The sequence below is a fragment of the Caretta caretta genome, chromosome 8 (genome assembly GCF_965140235.1).
Source record: "Caretta caretta isolate rCarCar2 chromosome 8, rCarCar1.hap1, whole genome shotgun sequence".
Lineage (NCBI taxonomy): Eukaryota > Metazoa > Chordata > Testudines > Cheloniidae > Caretta > Caretta caretta.
This window is the reverse complement of record NC_134213.1, coordinates 30,981,401-31,004,099: the sequence shown is the minus strand read 5'-3', so window position 1 is coordinate 31,004,099 and position 22,699 is coordinate 30,981,401. Positions and strand designations below refer to the sequence as shown.

General features: G+C 39.9%; 1 protein-coding gene across 2 annotated transcripts in view; it reads right to left on the bottom strand.

Annotated features, from left to right (window-relative positions):
• DOCK2 (dedicator of cytokinesis 2) overlaps positions 1-22,699 on the bottom strand; it is a 488,728-nt gene that overhangs the window by 376,123 nt on the left and 89,906 nt on the right. For both annotated transcript variants that reach the window (XM_048861500.2, XM_075131370.1), the window contains exons 20-22: positions 19,801-19,890; positions 18,387-18,487; positions 16,142-16,276 (exon numbers count right to left, since the gene is read on the bottom strand). In XM_048861500.2, coding sequence (XP_048717457.1) covers positions 16,142-16,276; positions 18,387-18,487; positions 19,801-19,890 — 326 coding nt within the window. The remainder of the gene's footprint in view (positions 1-16,141; positions 16,277-18,386; positions 18,488-19,800; positions 19,891-22,699) is intronic.

Here is a 22,699-nt window from a genome sequence, read left to right as displayed (position 1 = left end):
TAAACATATGTTTACACTTACCAGGGATCAACACTGCAGCAATCGATGCACCAGGGGTCAATTTAGCGAGTCTAGTGAAGACCCGCTAAATTGACTGCAGTTCGCTCTCCCGTCGACTCCGGTACTCCACCAGAACAAGAAGCGTAAGGTAAGTCAACAGGAGAGTGTCTCCCATCGACCCAGCGTGGTGTAGACACTGCAGTAAGACAATCTAAGCTACACTGACTCCAGCTACATTATTCATGTAGCTGGAGTTGAGTAACTTAGGTCGACTTACCCCTGTATTGTAGATAAAGCCTAAGTAAGGGGCACCAGTTAGACAGACACACTCAGAGCTGGTTGCTGGAGCCCTAAGCATAAGTAATAGTAGGAACCAAAGTTTGTGAACCAGAGTAGACCTGGCTTTGGCAGAATAGCTAACCAAGTAAGCATGTTCCTGACTGGAGAGGACAGTACCAAAACACACAGATCTGTCAAGTCACTATCTATGTAAATACATTGTTGAGAGATGGTACAAGAGCACATCAACCCCTCATAAAATAAGGATGGGATAATGGATGAGGATGTTTTGTTCTAACCAGCAGGCACAAGGATGAGGATGGTCACTAACAACATCTGGAGTGTAATACATAACATGTTTGTATCAATGTATAGAAGGAGAATTCTATGAGGGGCATCTTTGCACTCGCAGAGGGGACAACATACTGGTGTACGAGTGAGCTGATACCATTGTTGTAGGCATACATATGTTAGTGTACCCATAACCACTAAGCCAGGGTGCTAGTACTGTGCTTGTCAACAATAAACCTGGCGGAGTGCCTTACCTCTGAACTGAGCCTATGGTCTTTATGAATAACTTCAAGGTCTGCTGAATAGGTAAACTGCATTTGCTGCTAATAAAGCTGACATCAGACCTCCAAGAACAGTAACCCTGGTGGCAGTAACAATTTAGCAGCCTTAACACCTCTCTGTAGCACTAACACCAGGTGGCAGGGGGATTACGAGAGGGATACAGGGAAACTGGGAATTGGCATGTGGGAAAGAGACTAGGAATTGGGGGCAGTAAGGGTAGAGGAAGGCGTGAAGATAGGTCAGATCAGGAGCCAAAGCAAGAGGGGACAGGGAGCAGGCAGATTCTGTGCCCACAAACTCATACTCTCCCCCCGCCCTCCATCCCCGGGAGCTGGAATAGAACCCAAGATACCAGAGTCCCACCATTCCCCTATTGTGAGCAAATATTGTGAAACCCAGTGGCAAGGAGTCCCATCCCGCTCTGGTGCTGATCTATGATTGCTATTAGCTCTAATGGCAGAGGTTTGAGCAGACTACCTTAATTCTGGCATTTTCTGACTTTTTGAATGCTTGACTTTGCAGCTTAAATATTCTTAACTTTGAGTGTATGATTGAAAATATTTTATTATAACTATATGTCTGTTACCTAGCCCAACACATCACATCCCCAAATTTTAGGTATTTATATTTTCTACTAAAAAACAACAACAACAACAAAACCCTGTACAACGCAAATTATCCAAATGTCTCGGTCAACATCCAAAGCCATCAATAACTGATGGTTCAGGTAGGATGCAGCCCTCCATACCTCAAAGCATGTTCTGTTTTTACAAAGGAGAATGGCAGAGCTGTGGAAAGGCAAGCTTGGAAGCATGAAAGGAATTAACCAATCTAGTTGAAATGCTCCAGCACTGAGCCTTTGCATTTAATAGCTTTAGCTAGGTGAGTTTACCTGCACTGCTCCAAACCCCTCTCACTTTCATTGGATACTCCCAAATGTAATTCCTAACCATGTCCCCCAGCTTCCTACTCTCCCTATTATCCAAACATCTCTCTTCTCAAAACACCCATGTCCAGCATTAGCTGAGATATTAAACTCCTTCAGATAACAGAGTTAAGGATAATGGAAGTTTCTCATGAGGAGGAATACATATGTATTGCAATATATATACACATACACACTAGTATTTTAATCTTTGTTCTTTACTGGGAAATCCCAATGGGAAAAAAAAAGTCTGTACCAACTGAGAAATCAATATAAAGGACAGCAAACCAGTTTCCATCCCTGCACTAATGCTAGTTTTTAAAAGATAATTTGGTGCTGAAGTAGTACTAGTAAATGATGCACTCAACCAGACCAAAATCTTGGGTTTGTCACATCTGAAAAATTAATGCAGATCTGAATGCAAGACTGAGCACTGATGGCTATTGAAGATCCTGTGAAATTCTCTGTAGAAATAAAGGATATTAAACCTGATATTGCTGCTAGATTCACACTCACTCAATTGCAGTCTAACAAACATTTTTCAGTTTCAGGTGGCTACCAGTGAATGTTTTCAGTTTTTATAACAAATTAATGTGAAGAGCACATCTGCTCCCCTCTTTTCCCCCAGGGGCTGTAATTCAGCGACAGGTGAAGTGATCCATATACATCCATCCCTCACCTACTCCACAGGCTTCTTGCAACGTTTAGTTTTTGGAAAACATTTTAAGATTCCCAGGTGCTAGACATAAAAATTATTGCAGTTACTATTCAACAGTTAAGCAAAATGGTTCAAGTCATTTTATGAAGGGTGAATAAAATACTGTGACTTTAAGTAGAGTGAGGCTGTGGAATTTCCCTGCACCAGAACTGATGCTGGCAGCAAAGAAAGAAGCCAAGGTAGACAGCTAGAAAGTAGCACAAGACAGACTGTACAGACTATGTGAAGTTCTATACTGCACTGTGTGGAGAGATCCAGGGCAGCCAGCTATTTCAGGCCCCACAAAAATAAACCGAAGTTTTTGTTTGCTTTATGTGGAGGAGTTCTTTATTTAATCTCTACTGAACTACGAAGTGACTGTCACAGACACCTGAATTAGGGACATGAGCTGAAAAATGAGAGTAGGAGAATGTTACTTATATATCCAAGGAAACAACAAGGAGTCCGGTAGCACCTTAAAGACTAACATTTATTTGGGCACAAGCTTTCGTGGGTAAAAACCACTTCTTCACCAGACTCCTTGGTGTTTTCGTGGATACAGACTAACAAGGCTACCCCCTGATAATATAATAACTTAGATATCTAAGTATCTCAAACAAACCTAACAGTAGGGTGAAAACTGCCATACAATTTCTGCATGTAAGATCACAGTTTACTTTGTAGTCTGATAGGAGGAAATATTTAGGTGTACAGGTGCTGAACCTCTGAAAACCGAAATATAACAAGTGAGTAGACCTTCCAAGCCCTGGAATATAGAGGGATGATCAAATCTCAAACAGATAGGAAAAGTGCACTCATTGAAAGCCAAACTACAGAAAACGGAATTAGAAATTATGATAGCTATTTCTGCGATGAGTTATCAAGCAGTAATCATGACTGAAGAGAAAACCAAAAGTATCTTTAGTTAATGGAAAAGTATCATATTTGAGGCCAATAGCTCTCGGCTTAACCCAGAATGCCAATAAATTTGTCAGTAAGTCTACTCAAAGTCAAGGCGTTACTTCCCAAAGACCTGACATTTAGAGGTATATTTGCAGCCAAGCCCAGTCTGACTTTTATGGATGCAATTTGTGCCTAAGAACACGCCACCACAACTTTTTCAACGAACGAACAGGTACTATCAACTCCTCAGATTTATGACTACAATTCAGTTGTGGGCTTTCAAGGCATTTAACAAACTGGGATCTACCTTTTTGAAAGCATGAACCCTTAGGAAGGGGATAGCTATTAGGACAATCTGCTCATATGTTTCAGTAATTATTCTATTTCCTGTATGTTACCCAAGAAAGGAAAAACCAAAAGAAAAGGAATGTAGTTGTGAAACAGGCTCATAAATACACTGAAAATAAGAGTTCTACAGTAGAATCTGAAAACAAAGCTATTCGGTGGTGTGTGCATAAAATAAAAGATGACAGTACACAAAATATGAAGAAGAGACATCGAAAACATTCCATGTACTTTTTAAAAATATCCAAGTTTAGATAATATATGAATATAAATTAGGTGACAAGAAACAGGCAAAAAACTCAAGTGGAACCCTAATTTATCAATCTATTATAATACATCTGATTCTAACATTTACTCCCTCCAGGAAAAACGATTTATGCAATTTTACCAAGATGATCAAATTGCATAATTCTGCACTTAATTAAGTCTTCCTGTTACTGTGATGATCATTTCATACTCTTTAGATTTAACTGACTACTGAGTGTCTGAAGTCTGCACTCAGTGAATGAAAGAGGGCCAGCAGAATCACAAGTGCATCAGAATCTGCTTCCCAGTGGTTAAAGTCTAGTCTCTGAAGAGGAGCAAGACAGAATCAGCCTTTGGAGAAAGGGGGCAGAGGTCTGTGATCATGATCAAGGTACTTTTTCTGTGACAGCAAATTTTGCAGGCACAACATCTCTAAATATGGAGCATCAAGTGGTGACGTTGCTGCAAAAATGTATCACGCTGATTGGGTGGCACAATCCCATCACTCCAGAAAGTTATGCTTAAAAAAAAACAAAAAAAACCCTGATAGTGCCGAAGATCCTAACCTAATTGAATTCACTAAACAGAGCATCCATAAACCCTTGCAATTAAACTTCATAATTAGTCATTCATTTTACACAATAGTTTCTGAATTCCTTGAAGAAAGCCAAGCTCTAAAAATGCCCAAGTTGCGGAGATCATTTTTAAATCTCAAATATCAGAGACTGGAGTTATTATTGACCTTTCAAGGACAAAGAACATCTTAACACAGAACAAAGACTTTCCCTCTTCTCTAGCATCACTCCAGTAATACAGGCAAAGTGGCAAAAATTGCTCTGATTGCACAGAGATTGTAGAATTCAGGACCAAGACTCTGGTATTGTATCTGACAAAATGCTAGGAACAATTTGGTAGAAGACGGTAAGATGCCAAATGTGCTTTAAAAAAAAGATGCCTTCACAAGGGTTTCAACTAAACCACACAGCCAGAAATTGTACTCCAATAGCATGGATTCAGAGGAGGGTTGGCTGGATGAATGATTAAGAGACAAGACCCTGGTGCTGAGCCTAATGGATAATACTGTTAATATGATAGCTGTACTAATATTTCTGTATATAACTTATTTCAGCTCCCAAGACCTGGCTTCCTCAATGGGCTCACATTTCTTTAGTTTGGCTTTAAGTTTAGGCTTCAAAACATGGTAATACTCTACCAAAAATATAAGGCAAGCACAGGCTTCCTGGAACTTTGCTCAGATTTGCCAAAGTATTTGCAAACTTTGTACAGCACAACCTTCATTTCATCTTGATTCAGGTTTCAACAGGAAAATTTTGCAAAGCCCTAGCAATTAGATCTACATAAACCTGAAGTCTCCAACTAATGACAGCAACTTGGTACCAACTTGACCAACATTCAAATGCCCTCCTATTAAATGGAGTTACAGGTCACACAGAGCAGTTCCTGCTCTGGGTGCAGGAGAAGTAGTAAGATGTTCATGTTGGGTCTTGCTTGTCCTTGGATGAGAACCATGTACAAGTACAAGTAAGGGTGCTGGAATAATTTGTATAGTGGTGGTGCTGAGAGCCATTGAACCAAACTATATTCATTACAATTACCTTCCCTTTCTTCCATTTCTTTACAGCAGCTTTCATTTCCTGTCTCAACCATGTTGGGGGTTTTTTGTTTGTTTGTTTTTACCCAGTGTAGTCTTCTCTCATTTGGGGGGCTCTGACTTTTTGGGCATCTAGTAAATATTCTTAATTTCCAATTTTTTACATTTTTTTATTCAGATTATTTCTCCCAGCTAATTTATCTCAACTGCTTTTAAAGCACAATGCATATTTGTATTTGGAGGTTTGGAGTTCATTCTGCTTGCACACAAATATTATCTAGTCATGATCACTTGCACCTAGCTATCAGTAGTTTTTAGGTCTGTGATTAGTTGAACTTGTAGGTGGAGGTTAGATTCATGTTTACCAGAATGGTTTAGAATAGTGCTAGCAGTACAAACTATTAGCCACACTCACTGCATTTGTGATATGCAGCAGCTGTCAAAAATCAAGTGGAGGAAAAATAATCTACAAGGAAACCAACCACCACCACAGAAGTCAAAAAACAGAATGTTCTAGTGAAATAAATATTACATCTCAGATGTGCTGCCCTTTTCTGTCAGAAGACACAGAACCCGGGCTTATATACTGACAATGTCATATGCTTTTCAATATTAAACTAAAGGCTTTTGCAAAGCTAGAGGCAGGCAAAAAGCTTTTAGATACTTCAAGGGACATCAAAGCTAAGCAAACACTGATTGGCAGAGAAATATGCAAAAATGTTAGTCTAGCCGAGAAGTGTGATAGAAGTGAAGCACTGAAACATAAACTGTTAAGGGCAGCAGCCTTTGAACAGTCAGAGCAGTGTTTGACTGTGAGGTTTAAGCCAACTAAAGGAAAGGGGCTCCCAAAATCTTAATGAAAGAAAAAGCTGAGTGGTTACTAGGATACCTAGTATACCTTGTTTTGTTATTTGGCATTTCCAGTGTCTAAGTTCAAACCACAGGGAAGTCATAATTCAATGTTGAAGCACTACCTAAAGTTTAAATGTTAAAAGATCAAAGAAGAAGGTGATTTGTTAGCAAGGTTGTTGTAGCTCTGCTGGTCCCAAGCTGAGAGAGAGAAGGCGGGTGAGGGAATATCTTTTATTGGACCAACTTCTGTTGGTGGAAGAGACAAGCTACAGAAGTTGGTCCAATAAAAGTTATTACCTCACCCAGATGGTTAGCAGAGCAAATTTAACGAATCAGATAGAATTGGTTTGTTTTGGATCCTACTCCCCAACCATAGGAAGTACTGGGTCTGAGAGTGAATGGAACAGCCACCAAAAGGTACAAATTAAAAACACCGACATTTGTTTTGTGCCCACACAACAAGGTCAACTAAGGACTCAAGATTTTCAGCACTGGCTGCTATGCAAAAACTCAGTGCTTTAAGCAAATCGATATGGATGCCCTTCCTGTAAATTTAGCAAACAGCTGATTGGGTTTTCTGCTAACCCTCTGAGATTTCAATAGGGTGGCACCAATGTAACTGAAATCAAAACTTGGCCCTCTCTCTGTGAGTCGTTTGCCTGCCAAAGGGATAAAGCTCTCCCCCAGGATGACTAAGCAGCCAACTCTAGAAATCATGTTTACATCTGTCTCTTTCCCACACCATTTTCACTATATATTAACATTTTAATTTGCAATCAAACATCTGTAGTCTCCGAGGAGAGGCAATAAATTATTATAGTGATAAGAATAAATTGGGGGGGGGTAAATAAATTGGTCTCAACTTCAACATCAGCTGAGAAAAAAAATTATTTTAACACGATAAAGTAGATTACTTTACTTAAGGGAGATGTGTTCCTTTTAAGCCCAAATAATCATGCTCTTCCTGAAAAGAAACACCTCCCTCAGATCCCCAACACACTTCCTTCTCCTTCATGGGTCAGTTTGGCAATTAAACCAGCAGCAGATGACTGCTAAAGGGTGTTTGTGCAGTTTGCTCTTGTAAAACTGCAGCCTATTAAACAAAAAAAACCAAACAATTTATGCTTATTGGCCATATAAGCAAAACTCACTTTGGTGCACAACACATTGCACCATCTTGGGTTAGTGTAAGCGGGGGAATAGTCCCGCTCTCATAGGGAACTTTCCTGGCTTCTGCACTACCCCGGTGAAGTGGGCTAGCGAAAGGATCTGAGTCCTCGCTCCCACTTCCTTTACCCAGTGGCCTCCCTGCCCTTGAGGGCTCCCCTTCCACTCTCCTGTCTGGCAGAGTCCTCGTAATCCCAACAACGCTGGGCCCAGGATTCTTTGGGGGCTCAACCCCCAATCCTGCTGTGGTCACCTAGGACAGGGGCTAGGGTGTCCCCACTCCGGGGTACACTCTCTGCACTGGGCACTTCTCTGGCCATTACATACAAGTTAAAGCAAATGCAAGTTATTTAATCAACAATTAATTTTAAAAAGAATAAGGAAAAATGGGAAAGGTTAAAGGAAATATCAACCCGCTCTGTGGCAGGGAACATCACAAACAGTGTCTCTGGAACGTCAGGGCAGTTCACAGTCTGTTCCTTGCAAGTCCCAGGCCGCCTTCTCAGGCCCTGGCTTTGCTGCAGGGATGCTGTGGGTTGGACACTTGCTCTGGTGGTGGCCACATGCTCTCAGGCTCTAAGTTGTAGGACCCTTCTTCCCAGTGTCGCCCACGCCCTGTCGGGGTTACAATCCAAGCCTGCACTGCAGAGCCTCTTGGCTGAGGCGTCTCCCTGTGCTGGGCCTGCTGCCCAGGGTCCCCCTCGCTCTTCCCAGCTGCTCACCACACCCAGCTCCGGACTGCTCCAGCCCCAGCTCCACCACTGTCTCAGCACTGCTGCTCTGCCTCCAGCTCCCTGGGCTGCTTTTCTGGCCCCTCTGGCTCTGGTTGCTGCAGCTTTCTTCCCAGGGCAAGTCTGCTCTCTCTGGGCTGTGCCTCTGGCTTTGGGGCTGCAGCTCTGCTCCCAGGACAGGGTCTGCTCTCTCTGGGCTGCTTTTCTGGTCCCTCTGGATCTGGCACAGCTCTGCTCCCCAGCTCAGCTCAGAACCCTGCTTTCTCCTTGGCTTGACCCCACTCTGTCTGACCCAGGCAATTCCAGCTCACACCAAGGACGGGACTTCTCCGGCCTCCTGACCCCCTGATTAGCCTGCTCGCCCTGTCATTCAGGCTGACCTGGAGCATTGGCCTCTCCCCATTGTACCTGGGGACTATCAGTCTCAGGGTCCTGATTTCCCATAGACCCTTCCCCTTTTAGTACTGGGAGCTAGCAACCAAAAACCCCCCAGTGAATGTTAGTAAGGGGGCAACAGTCCCCTTACATTAGCATTAATGGCAAAATACTCCGTGTCTTTTTGGGCCAGCACTGGGGATTGAACCAGAAACCTCCAAAGCTTAATGCTGGAGTCTCCACAACCCAAACTAAATACCTATAACTGATAGCTGTAACAGACTTAAATCCTGTGTTGATGAGGCACAGACGCATTCATTAACACTAGAGCTGGGCAAAACAGAAGTTTCAAAATAAAATACTGAAATTCTAATTCAAAGCCATATATTATTATATATCAACAGTTGACTCTTCTAGACTGCCAGGAGTTCAAGGTTGAGGCTTTTGTCACTGGGAAGGTAATTTTACTAGATTTGTGGTAAGTCTCTGAGTGTTCTCTTATATGCATTCCTTTTAAATGTATTTTTATTGTATGATTGCTTGGGGAGATATAAGTGTATCCACAATAAAAACGCTCCTACCACTTCCTCCTCCAACAGCTTTAGGTCAATCTATATTTATCCAGGAAAAATAGATTTCCAAAATATACAACCAACCCCGCTCCTCCCACCACACACAAACAACATATGGGAGCAATGTAAGATGGGCTGCGTGGGAGAAAATGTTAATATTTTCTCCATTATTCTTAAAGATTTGGTGTTTCCAGTACAGTTAGCAGGCTAGGCTGTGGAGAGTAACTATCAACTAAATGTACTTGTTTCTGCAGTCAGTTGAATGCTTTAATGCAAGGTCTCACTTCAAGAGGTGACCATGTTTTAGTCTAACATCAGTCATGTTAAAAAAGAAAAGGAGTACTTGTGGCACCTTAGAGACTAACCAATTTATTTGAGCAAAAGCTCATGCTCAAATAAATTGGTTAGTCTCTAAGGTGCCACAAGTACTCCTTTTCTTTTTGCGAATACAGACTAACACGGCTGTTACTCTGAAATCAGTCATGTTGACTGTTACTGATACATCACTCACTCACTCTTTTCACTGCATGCTAATAGATATGACAGTAATGTTACCAGGACCTATTTGAGAGTCTGGAGATGGAACTCATTCATTTTTGCAGGAAAAAATTTTGCTCAATGAAAAACATACCATGCTGTATTCAGCATCATTAAATTCTAACATCTGATCCAGGGAGCAGAACAAGTATCAGGTATGGAGCTGAATGGACCATCTATTTTTCAGTTTGGGGGCTAAACTGAAAAATAAAAACTCAGTTCAGTTCAATAGGAAACTATTTTTACTCCCCTCCCCCCCATGAAAAAAATGGTTTGTTCCACCTCAAACAAAAGCGCTTCCTCTTCCTGCCACCCCCCCACCACTACCACTTTTTGTTTAGTTTTTTGGTGTAACAAAATGTTTCACTTGACCCAAACAAAAATTATCCCGTTTTTCATTTCAAGTTGTTTATGAGTATTTTTCAGCAATTGACCCAAATTTATGAATAGTTTCAGCATAAAAAAAACGCATTTTTCAGTGAATTTACTATTCAGCAATTTTTTTTTTGCCCACCTCTATTCAATCAAAGAGCTCTGCAAATAATTGTTGTCAGTTTGCTTGCAGTACCCTCCACCCCCAAAAATTGAGTAACTTATTTCAGATCAACCCAATGGGTGTGTCTGTTTTGGGCTGAACATAATATATTCTTTGAACTGAAATGAAACATTTCATTTAAATCAGGGGATGGGGGAGAATTACATATTTTTTTTATAGTCAAGTAAATTCCTAAACTGAAGTAATTTCGAGTAAAAAATAACAAATCTAAATTTCATTTTAAAAATGCCAAAACGCAACAGATTTTTTCAGAAATTTATTTTTGACTGAAACAATTCAGTGTGATCGACACGAATTTAAAATTTGTTTAGGTCAACCCAAATCTGCATTTGACAAAAAAGGTTCCACCAGAAATTTTCACCCAGCTCTAATCGCATAGATAATAGATCAATGACAGGAACAGGGTAAGAAACTGTTCAGTACTGCAGTAGCAGTACTGTAACTCTTGAATGCTGATATTAAAGGTTGTGGGGGAGGGGTTTTATGGATTCCATCATTGATTTTACTGGGACTACCTTCCAATGGAAATACTGATGAGTGAAAATTGTTTTTGTGAACACCGACTGCACCATTAAGTTGTTGGTTATGGCTCCATCATCACAATACAATGTCATGTACACTGAAATTCTAGTCAAACCTTTCAGCACAATGAGAAGTACCTGTTCTAAAGAGGTCAGATATGGAAGCAGTTACAACTTATAAATTAACCTAACAGATACCAACAGTTCTTTCTGATATACAAGTTAACCTGTGTTTTCTTAAGGATAAAAGGAAAAGGTAACATACCTGAAAAAATTCAGTTCTTTTAGAACTAGCATACTTAGAAGTCAGTGCTTACTTCAGGTACATTTGATGTGTATCACAAAGTATAGTAATCATGTCAAACAGCTTTGTGGTTTATTCATAACTATTACATAAGCTGCAGGAGTTATATATCCCCTCCCAAGTCTATACCTTTATTTGCTCTGATTCAGTTATCTGAATTTTAAAAATATGCATTCCATAACCTACATATGTATTCTATAATTTGATCTTCAAAGTTCACCCCCAACAATGTCATCTTCTGTGGTCTTGTCAGTGGCAGCATTAGTTAGAAGCACACAGTGCTGTAACTGCTATACAAAAAAAGCCATCTTAATGTAAGAGTACAGACCTCTAGAAATATTTAGTTTCAAATGGGAGGAAGTTTCCTCTCCTCCCCTATCAGCATAGAGTAATGAATAGATCATTTCATCCTCAGTTCTTTATTGATGAAATATCACCACAACTGAGTTTGTCCCTAGAACACTTAAAATCTTGCAAGTGTTTAGGAGACCTATCAGTTTTTTTATTTTGACTTTATCCTTCATTTTAAATAATGTACCGGTATTTAAAAACTTAAACTAATGTCCCTTTCTCTATTATTAAAATTTCACTGTTAACAAAAGTAGTGCAAGACAGCCTTGTAAATGTACTGTTATCAGCTACTCTCTGACCAAACTTTTGGAGCCATGGAATCAACTTCATAGTCAAGGTCAGAAAGTATTTCCATTGTAGGGCTGTTTACATATACACAATTCCTATTTGATGCCAGAAGAGCATTTTCTGTGGGTGTCCAAAATAAATCTTACAGGGCATTCAATGTGAACAAATGTACTATAAAGTTTGTGGGACATTACATATGGTGCTGTTTTCTGAGGCTCCGTTTCTGTAGTAGCTAAGCAGAAGAGAATACATGTTCGATATGCAGAAGGTGTCTCAGCTGTATTGCTTGGGTAAACAGAAAGTGGCTGGTTATCCTTGTGATGGGATGGACTAGGTCCTGAGGCCCCTGCTGGAGGCCTCACAGCCCTGCCGCACTCCACCCCAGAAAAGGGCAGTAGAGAGGGTCCTCCAAGCTGCCGAGAGTGGCTGCGTGGGATGCAGCCAATCAGAAGGGGCTGCAAGCAGCAGCCAGTCAGGGCCCAGCAGGCTGGTATAAAACGAGCTGAAGAGCCAAAGTGAGTTCAGTTCCATGCTGGAGGAGCCAGGTGGCTGAGGGAGCTACAGGACATCAGATCGAGCAGAACTGGCAGAGACTGTGGGGAGCAAGGAGCTCTGCGCTGGCTGCTGGGACTCAACCAAGAAAAGGCCTTGAAATAAGGGTGAAGAATGTACTAGGGAAGTGGCCCAGGAAATTGTAGAAGGGAGACAGTTTATTTAAAAGAGACACAGTGGATGATACTATCTACAAGGTCCTGGGGCTAGGATTCAGAGCAATGGATGGGCCTGGTGCCTCCCTCCCCCATTAGTCACTGGGGAAGTGGCCTGGACTTTTGATGCACCCCAGAAAGCTGGGCCCTGACAAGCCCAAAGAAGGCAAAGACATTGCCACCAGGGAGGGAGCCCTGGGGGCACTGCTCTATATCAGAGCAGGGACAATTTAAGAGATTCCAGAAGGGACAGGGAGACCGTTCAAACCAGGGTAATGCAATAGGTCCTGCTGGACGGATTGAGGAGCGAGCCCAGAGATAGAGCTGCAGATAAAGGGACCTTACAGAGGGTGTCTAGATATGTAGACCCGACCCCCCCGTTGGACTTGAACCCCCAGAAGGGGTTTGCTTTTATTTCACACACAGACTGTGGGACTCGGCCAGAGGGTGAGTTCCTGAAGACACACCACAAGGCAGAGAGCGCGAGTGTAGGCATGCACACTCTGCCAAGGGGGGCGCTTGAGAGAGATGAGTGCCATCTCATTACAATCCTACAGCGGCAAGGAAAATGGTACAAGGGTGCAGTTAGGTATTTGGTCTACACTGATGGTGCAAGTCAGGAACGTTATGAAACGTAAAGTGAATAGTACACGCCTTTTAAAGTGTGTTGAACTGAGATAGCTTTACATCGGCATCTTGTGTATCTTTCTTTCAAAGTGTGTAGGTCAGTGTGTACAATTTCAGTGTCTACTCTAGATTTTGTAGCTGCTACTGGAAAGCTATGGGAGGGTGACATCTGTATGTAGGTGGTAAGAAGTGATATGGGACAGAAATAAAAACGGATGTCAAACTTAAAGATGCTGCACAATATGTAACTGTATGTAAATAATATTATGCTGATCCTATTTGTGTTTATGGGTGATGTATCTTGTCCCTTCATTCTATCTTAAATAGACAAAACAGTGAATTCAGCCAATGGCCACACTAGAATGGGTGAAGAGGAGCAGTTCCCAGAACCATTGCGCCAGCAACACTGGGAAATCATACACAGCAGTTTTCACTGCTGTGCCGTTTTCCAGGATGCATCATGTGCTCTCACTGTGCCAGTCCATTGCCCAGGAGATGGGAGAGTGGGCAGACATAGCCCCATTCTCCTCACCCTCTCCCTCTTTGGTTGAGTTTAATGGCACTCTCAGTGCAAGTGTATTTGTGTGCTAGTAATACAAGGTTCCTGGATTGTGCCTGAATGATGGCTATGTACAATCAATCCCAAACTGGCAACATTAACGTCTATTGTCTCTTTGTAGAAAGAGCATAGAATGTTTAGTAGAAAGCTTTGGGATCCTAAGATGAGAAGCACTATATAAATGCCAACAGCTATTGCAATATTAATGGGGAGGGGGGAAACAGATTTAGTGGTGAGACCAAACTCGCACAATTAGTGAGTCAATAGCAGAAGTGATAGGGGATGTGTGAAAAATGTGGCTTTAAGGATATAAGTTTTGCAGGGAGAGGGGGCGCTGTTAAATTTTCTTGGCAATATAGTGGTGATTTTCATCATCAGAATAGCAACAATTAAGGAGGTAATATTTTGAGGCCTAAAGTGATATTGTCAAGAACATTTTATTAAGGATATTATATTATATTCTGCATTGGTCCCCATTAAGCTAATGCTATTGTGAAATAATTAGCTATAATCTGACAGAGTGAGTGATTAAAGATATAAAAAACTAAACAGATTCCCAAGAGTAAAAGTTTGTGTGTGTAAAAAAAAAAAAGCAGCAGCATAAAAACCCAAATAAAATGATAATCTCTCAAACATTGGCTAATTTGCTCCTAGAAATGTAATTCACAATCACAAATGCCTTTGCAACAATTTATGATCTTACCAAATAATGCTATCAATTTGTTGTTTTCACTGATGGCAAAACTTACTCATTACCTATAACAATTGCCAATGCATCTATCTACCCCACATCTATTTCATCTGTCTCTTGTCATCTACTTAGACTGTAAGCTCTTTGGGGCAGAGACCAGTATTTTGTACTGTGGCTCCTAGATGCTACAGTAATGGACAGAAATAATAGGTTAATGAGTAACCTTGAATTCCTACTTCATGGACTAAGTGGATTAGAAACGGGAGTCTCTGGAAATGAAGAGCCTTATATGACAGTTATACGCAACCCCTCTTTCATCAGGTTATTATGGAAAGGTATTCGTACTGAGGGAAATGTTTTCCCTCAGGACACATAACAGAGCTTTCATTGGACTTCAGTCAATCCCATGTACAAACCTAAGGGCAAAATTTGGCTTTCCAACTCAAGTTTTTTCATTGCTTCATTCTTTCTCTCTTTGATATGATGTAGTAGTGGATTCATCAAGTGAAAGAGCCTTTGAACATCAAAAAATTACTAGTATTTTTCTTTAAGGAGCACCTAACTTAAGAGAGCTGTTTTTGCATATAGTTGTGCTCAGGAAAGAGAGCTTTGTTGTTCTTTAAACATTAAAGGGCTAAACACCAAAGGGATGGACAATGGTCTTAATTTCAGGTGTGAAATGTGCATTTTTCTCCTGGTGATTCTACCTCCATGTGAGACACTTTCCTTATGTTTGGAATATAAATCAATAGTTCATCTTTCCTGAGTAAATATATGCTCCTTTATAAAACCAACAAAGATAAAAGTCATAGAATCATGTCAAAGAGGTTAGGGATGGAAAAGTTTCATTAAGTCACCCAGTCAGACCTCCCTCCTCCCTTGGGAGTGCAGAATTCCTTCCTACAAAGGTTTAAAGATTCCCTCCCCCCCACACACATTACATTCTTAATGTCTCAAGCAACAGGGCTTTCGTCCCTTGGAAGAGTATTCTTTACTTTAATAGATTTTAGTACTGTGAAGTGTTTCACAATATTAAGCCTAAATTTTCTCTCATTTTATTCCATTGCTCACATTTATAACCTCTTCTACCGCTCTAAAAATTCCTCCCTCCTTGCTATACTTTATGAAAGCTTGTAGACTTGCCCCATCTGTTAGTTGTCACATTACTGAGCTATGCATACCTAGTTCCTTTTAATCTTTCCCTCTAAAATTAATTCTCCAGCTTCTTAATTGGATAACTGGAGCTCTACACTCAATTCAATTATGTTAGTCCAAAATTATTACATTGTGCTATGCACAATCTTTGATCTGCTAAACACAAGCATCTAAAACTTTAGGCCATCTGTCATGCTCTTTGGCCCAAGCCAAACAGCTGGCAAAACAATCTGATGTCATTGGTAATCATCTTTCAAGAGAGGTCATTATCTTAGTAGGAACTGGGAATTTGTGCGCTGAATGAAATGAAAAGTGGATGTTTACTTTTTGTGACAATTTTCATTATGAAAAAATTTACCACCTGAATAAAGTATTAATCCATAAAACTTTAGGCCAAGCACACCATCAAGTATCTGATAACTCTTGTGCTCAATTTGAAATAAAAAGATGATCAGAAAATTCCTACAGGCGTGTGCCCAATTCTTCCTCTCCCCTACCAACACGAATATTACACGTTTGTATCATTGCAGCACAAAATCAATCAAGTGCTTGCAGAACAAGTACTTACTGTGCAAATAATGTTCTTGACCGAACAATGAATTTGAACACATATTCCAGTGCTTTCAAAGTTCTTAGTATAGGCTCACATTGTTCCCCTCTACTGGAGGTATCCAAATATGTCTTCAGAACCGTCATTAGTTTCCTGAATTAGGGATAATTTCAAAAACACGCTTTTTAAAAAAATGCACTTCAGTAACTAGCGTTGTCTCAGTAAATTATTCAACCTTCTGAATCTGCAGTTGTATAGTACATCAAGACTTAAATGGCAGATATAAAAATAAACCAAATTCAAATTTTTACTACCATACATGCCAATTGTAAGAATCCCTGTAAATGTGATGAGAATGAACAGCAAATAACTGATTCTGAAATGGTATAAATTTCTTTGAGTATAGAAACTGTCTGCACCCGAGCTGACAATTCTGGAAACTATGATTCAGTGGCATTCATTTTAGTGCCAGTGCTCCTTGTACAAGGAAGTACAATACATATAAAGGATTAAACTCTAGGTGACTTTGCCTGCCATGTAGATAATAAATTAGGAAGCACTGAACGAAGGCATGTGCTCTAACACTATTAAACACTAGTGGCATGACTGCTCAAATAAGATATTTCATATAAGGTATGTACAGTATTTACCTGTTTCCTCATTGCATGCCCTGAGGGGAATCTCGGCTGCACTGGCACATTACATGCTAACAAAAATGTCAGGCAAGTGCAATTTTCTCCTGTTATCACTGCAGTCACATTGATTCTTGCTATTTAGTTAAATGGGAGCAAAATCAGGCCCTTAAGATTGAGGCCTGGTCTATGCCAGAAAGTTTATTGGTAGAGTTACGTCTGTCAGAGGTGTGGGGGGAAAAGATCCTCAATAGACAGATATGCTTATATAACCCCCAGTATAGACACAGCTATATCAACAGAACAGAGCTTCCATTGACATCAGTAACATCATTCAGGGAGGTGGCTCCTATGCCAGAGGAACCCCTTCTGTCAGTAGGCTATGTTTACATTATGGGATTATGCCAACAGTCTCCCAGCTATAGACATACCCTGAGTTTCTCAGTTTTGGTCATTACAGTTTCAGAAGCATGTCATGTCAACCTTGATGGCACCCTCACCGACTCATTATTAGAGATGGGTGGGAAACAGTTTCCCATTTTCAGAAATGTTAGTTTGACCTCACCCCCATCTTAAACTGGGACAAAGTCAAAATCTCAAAAATATTCCTTAACCAAAAAAACTCTCCCGTTAGCCTCCTCCCCACATTTTGGGGAAATTGAAACATTTTGTTTTCATCTTGACCTTTTTCTCTCTCCCCCCAGCTTTTCTTTTTAACCATTCTCAGTCCAATTAAGCTTACCTTTCAAAATGTAAAGTTGTTTCACATTGAAAAGCTGGAGTTTTTCCATTTCAAGAATGCCAAACCAAAACAGACTATTTTGAAATTTTCTCTACATTTTTTCAAGTTGTAAACTCACTCCCGTTTTGCAAACAGTTTTGGTTTTGACAAATTGGCGTTTTTTGGCAAAAAACATTGAGTGACAAAATTTGTGACAACTCCAGTTGTAATAGGTTCTTTCCTTACAGTATCAAAATGCTGGGAACTTCCTATGAGCCAGTTTATGAAACACATAGTTTTATCTTCCTGCATCACAACTGAATTGACCCTTGTTGGTCAACTGCACCTGCCTATCCTACTCCAATCGATTACATACTAGTGAGTTGAGGTAGTGGTACCTGGGATTCCACATAGGGAGGAAATGTTTATTGGGACTGTATGGGATCCCTGCAAATGGAGGCTACCAAAGGAATGTCCTGAATTCATTACTGTCATAACCTCAACCTTCCCAAGTAAGCTCTGCTGAATTTTGAAGCAGTCATTATCTGGCCGCAGACTCCTCAGCCCAGGGGAGGTTTATGCATTGCTGTGTGCTAACCACTTCCTTTTGAGGCTTTCTACAGCTAGAGGCTTTCTGCCAGAGTTTGCACAAAACTGGTGTAATCAGTCTGTTTCATATTGGACAAAACCCTGAATCCCTACAGTCCTTACGCAGGTTTAGTCCTCTTTGAAATCCATAGGAGTTTGACCTGCAGGAGGACTAAAACTGAAAAGGATCTCAATTTGGCCAACGTACGGTAGTACTTTATCAAGTAAAGACATCTAATGAGATTAAAGTTACTTGTTACCTTTCAAAAAATGACTGGCGGATTTTTAAAGAGAGAGAAAAAAATAAAAGAATAAAACTTACTTGTAAGCCAAAGTTGCACTGAAGTGCTGTTGGATATAAGCCTCCAGAACAGTATTGAAATGTTGAAATTTCCTGTCTGCAATAAGTCCTATTATATAAATCTAAAGAGAGATTAATCAGTGTTTGAAATACACACAACATTAAAATGGAAATATCAGGTTCCTGAAGTATTTATCATTCTGAAACATTTGTGCACACTTTGATGAACAGTTTCAGCAAATTTAGCTATTCACTCTGATGCTGGCAGACCAGGTGCCAGCTTTTGCCAAGACTTTAGGCTTCAGCTGAGCACTGACATTCATTGCTGGAAACCAGTACAGCTCACCTGTGTTAGCGTTGTTAAGATGGGCACCAGATTTATAACAATATTTTTAAATTTTATTAAATGCTTTTAAGTTGCTTCATGTATTAATTTCACTCTTCATGTCTGTATCCCAAGCTATAACGTGATATGTAAGTTTTATTTTGTAACTGTACAAGTGCTTGCTATGACCCTGTGAACCCAATCAGAAGAAAATGGTCCACTGCCTATCAAGGAGGACTATCAGAACTAAATAGGCCATTGTGGAACATCACAATACAAAGACTTAGTTAATGGCTCTCTCAGACCCACAAAAGTGTTTACATGCAAGAAAGCCCATATCATCAGTTTGAATGCTGGTGGGAGGAAATAAAATAGGAGAACAAAGAAAAATTTTCATCTCTTTTTTGATGTTTGGACTCAGACAGGGCCAGACACACTAAACTGAAGCAGAGATCCCCATAGTTACTCTGGGTTTGCCCTGAAAGACATTTTGAATCGACAGATGTCTACATCTGTCACCTTTTGGAACCTCAGACTGCCTGCTTTAACCTGTAAATAACTCTGATTTCTTTTTCCTAGTCAATAAATTCTTAGTTTACTATAGGTCTGACTACCAGTGTTGTCTTTGGTGAGAGATCTGAGGTACAAATTCATCTGGGGTAAGTGACAGGTCTATTAAGACTAGGAACAACCTGAATATTTTGTGACTTTTGGTGTAAGTGACCATTTATCACTTAGTCTAGTTTGCCTAAGTGGCAAGATAGGCTAGAATGCTCAAGGGGACTGTCTGTGCCTTCATGGTAAGACTGTTATAGTGCTTTTGGAGATCAGATTTGTTACAGGGTTATAGAACATATCACCTGTTTGGGGTGTCTGCTCTGAAGCGAGCACTTTTGGTCATAAGCCACTCCACACAGTGTGACACACTCAAAGGCAACATTTCATCAACTCATTTTATGTTATTTTAACACTAATTCCCTGCGGTATATATACACACTATGGAGTCTCTTATGACACTTTAGTAGTGCAGTGTCTTCAGTGCATTTTGAGTCCATTTGCTCATTTTTTCTATTTGCAGTGTAGTCTTTTTTTTCCTATGATGATTCTTACCAGCGCATCAAAGACTAGAATGTCATACTCATCACTATGGGAATGTTCCATCATGATGTTAAACAGGGCATCCAAAGTGTCTTGGAGAAACTATATGATGGAAAATGAAACAAGACAAAATAATTAAAATAACTTGGAAAATCACATGATGAGAATTCATTTTGCAGGTAATAGAACTTGGTTTCCTCTGGATGGATTTTTGGAGGCCCCTGGGAAAATTGTGTTTTTATGATGCACCTCAGAGAATATAGCTTTTAGTTCCTGAAATCTGCCCATGCCCCTGAAGGTTCCGATTGGTTAGTCCATAACATACACTTAGTTCACAGAGTCACAGCATTGATAAAAAAAACTATCACTATCTGTAGTTTGTACATAATTAAAACAATTCCTGTCTTTTTGAGTGATATAGATCAATATTTGCTCTTTTTATCCTGAAAAGGTAACAGCACAAAAGATGTTTATCCCTCCAGAGCCTGAGCCAAAACCCATTATAGTCAATAATAAGACCCCTGTTGATTTGAATCGACTTTGGCACCACCCCCAGTCCCTAGTGGGTACCGCACTTTTCTCCCCAGCCCCATAGAACAGAGGTAGCTATTATAACATTAGTTGATTTTAGACTTAAAGGGTAAGGTTGATTTAAATTACATGACTCCTAATTTGGGTGCCTTCTCTTTATGTCTTAATTAACTATTATACAGATTAACATTGCTCAGTTTTCCACAAATTCTTACCCATCTTGCATTTGTTATAAGGCGGCAGGGCATTAATAATATATTCCTATTTTTAAAAAATGCAGCATACATAACCCAGCAATAAAAACAATGCTTATTGTATATCTGTTGACAGCAGCAGAAGGCAAATATTCCTTTACCAACTAGGTTTGTGGGCAATGTTTACTATTATCCTCTTCCCTATTTTTTTTTTAATCACCTGTCTATGACAAGCCCAAAATTAAAATTTAGCCCTGATGTATAGTTGAGAGTGTCAGAATACCAACAAAGTGGTGCTTTTCACAAGTAATGTCCCAATCCTGTCTTCTCTGCACAAAGAAAATACCCATGAAGGTGAAGCACCAAAAAAAAGGGGGTAGGTAGCAAAATTAGTCCCCAGATAGATAAATCTTTAACCCCACTTAAGAATAAGAAAGCATAACGGATCAGGCCAGGAACCCATCTGTATTCATCATCATCTCCAACAGTGGCTGACACTAGATGCTTTGGAGGAAGGGGCAGAAACTCTTTAGTAAACAATTATGGAGTTTCTTGCCCACCAGGAAGTACCTTATTAACCCTAATTAGAGGCTGGTTTATGCACTTAAGATTATCTTTCTTTCAAAACTTTAAGGATCAGGGAAGGTTTTCATAAGTGTCATTTTAGAGAGGGCAGAAAGAAAAAAGTTTTTAAAAAAAGCTTAGCTGAAAGCAAATGTTTGTTATTTCTTGGATAAAAACTACATGTATATTCAACAGTTACTGTAAGATTCAAGAATTCTGTGTTGTGTTGAAGATGCAGTCCAGAATCTGTTAAATGGGCTTTCATTGTCATTTATCAAGTGCTTTACTGAAGTCCATATAAATTAGATCTACCACATTTCTCTTGTCTATAGAATCAGTTATCAAAGAAAGATGTCAGGTTAGTCTGACACAGCCTACCTTTGGTAAAACCATGTTGCATTATCTCCTATTTATGTCTGTCTAATTATTCTTTGCTTCACAATTTGTTCTAAAGCCTTGCATATATTGATCAGACTAATGAGTCTGCAGTTGCCTGGATCACACAGCCAGAGATATATTTATGGGACCCAGGTATAAGGTGTGCTAGCCTTTGTCACCTGTTTTGCATAGTAAGTCAGTTTTCTAGTTTCCTGAAGAGTAAACTACAGATGCAAAGTAAAGTTCCGATGCCAGGGGGGAAAATGGTTGTTTTAGCTATTTTCCCAATGATTTGAACACATACAAAGTGCAGCGGGAAGAGACACGGCACCACAAACTAACAACAATAACATGTTTACATTGGCTAAGGCATGTGGAAGCAGTCAGATGTTGAATTAAGGATCTCTAAGTGTTGGATTAATACTATGTCTGGAATATTCATGGGACTATGAGTTAGCTGAGCAATATTCCCTTAATCAAGGTGGGTGTCCCAGAAGACAACTATGTGAAGCTTCAAGTACACAGAAAATAAGCTATACTTGTTGGATACAGGACAGTATTACTGCCTCTGCTAGTGACATATAGCTAGATAGATGTAGATACACATATGGGGAATACAATTTGACAAGGAGAAAGACCAAGATTAAGCCATCTTTCTACCTTCTGGAAAAACACTAATAAAAATTGGAGGCACGCGCCTTTATGAATGGGAAGTTACAGAAGTTATTTCCCTTGAGGATTTGTATCTGCCAGTTTTAGCTACTTCTGCAACCTTGCAAATAGTCTTTACATGGAGCAATAAACAACTGATATTTAAAGTAAATGCACATCACTTGCATTTGTTAACGTGGAGGGATTCAGATTTATCCAATAGCTCTTTCAGTATTACAACCTCTAATCTACTCTCATCTAGGCTAAACATTTGTTATGTTGTCACTTAGATTTTCTTCTGCACATGCATTTCAAATTTGCAAAGGGATATATGGTCAAATAAATTTTATATGTATAGCTGAAAGAAGTCAAATACCGTGGGCTATATGTTCATATCTGCTAGTGAGTCAAATGAAATTAACCTAACATCAAAATTTTATTGTACTCTTGCACACTTGTTCAGACATGGCCCAGCAAGCAACAATGTGTGATGTCAGCATAGGAACTTCTGATATTAAACTGTCTAATATGAGGACACTTCCTCATAATACTAATGAAATCCTAAATTACCATCCTATAGTGGCTACATGATT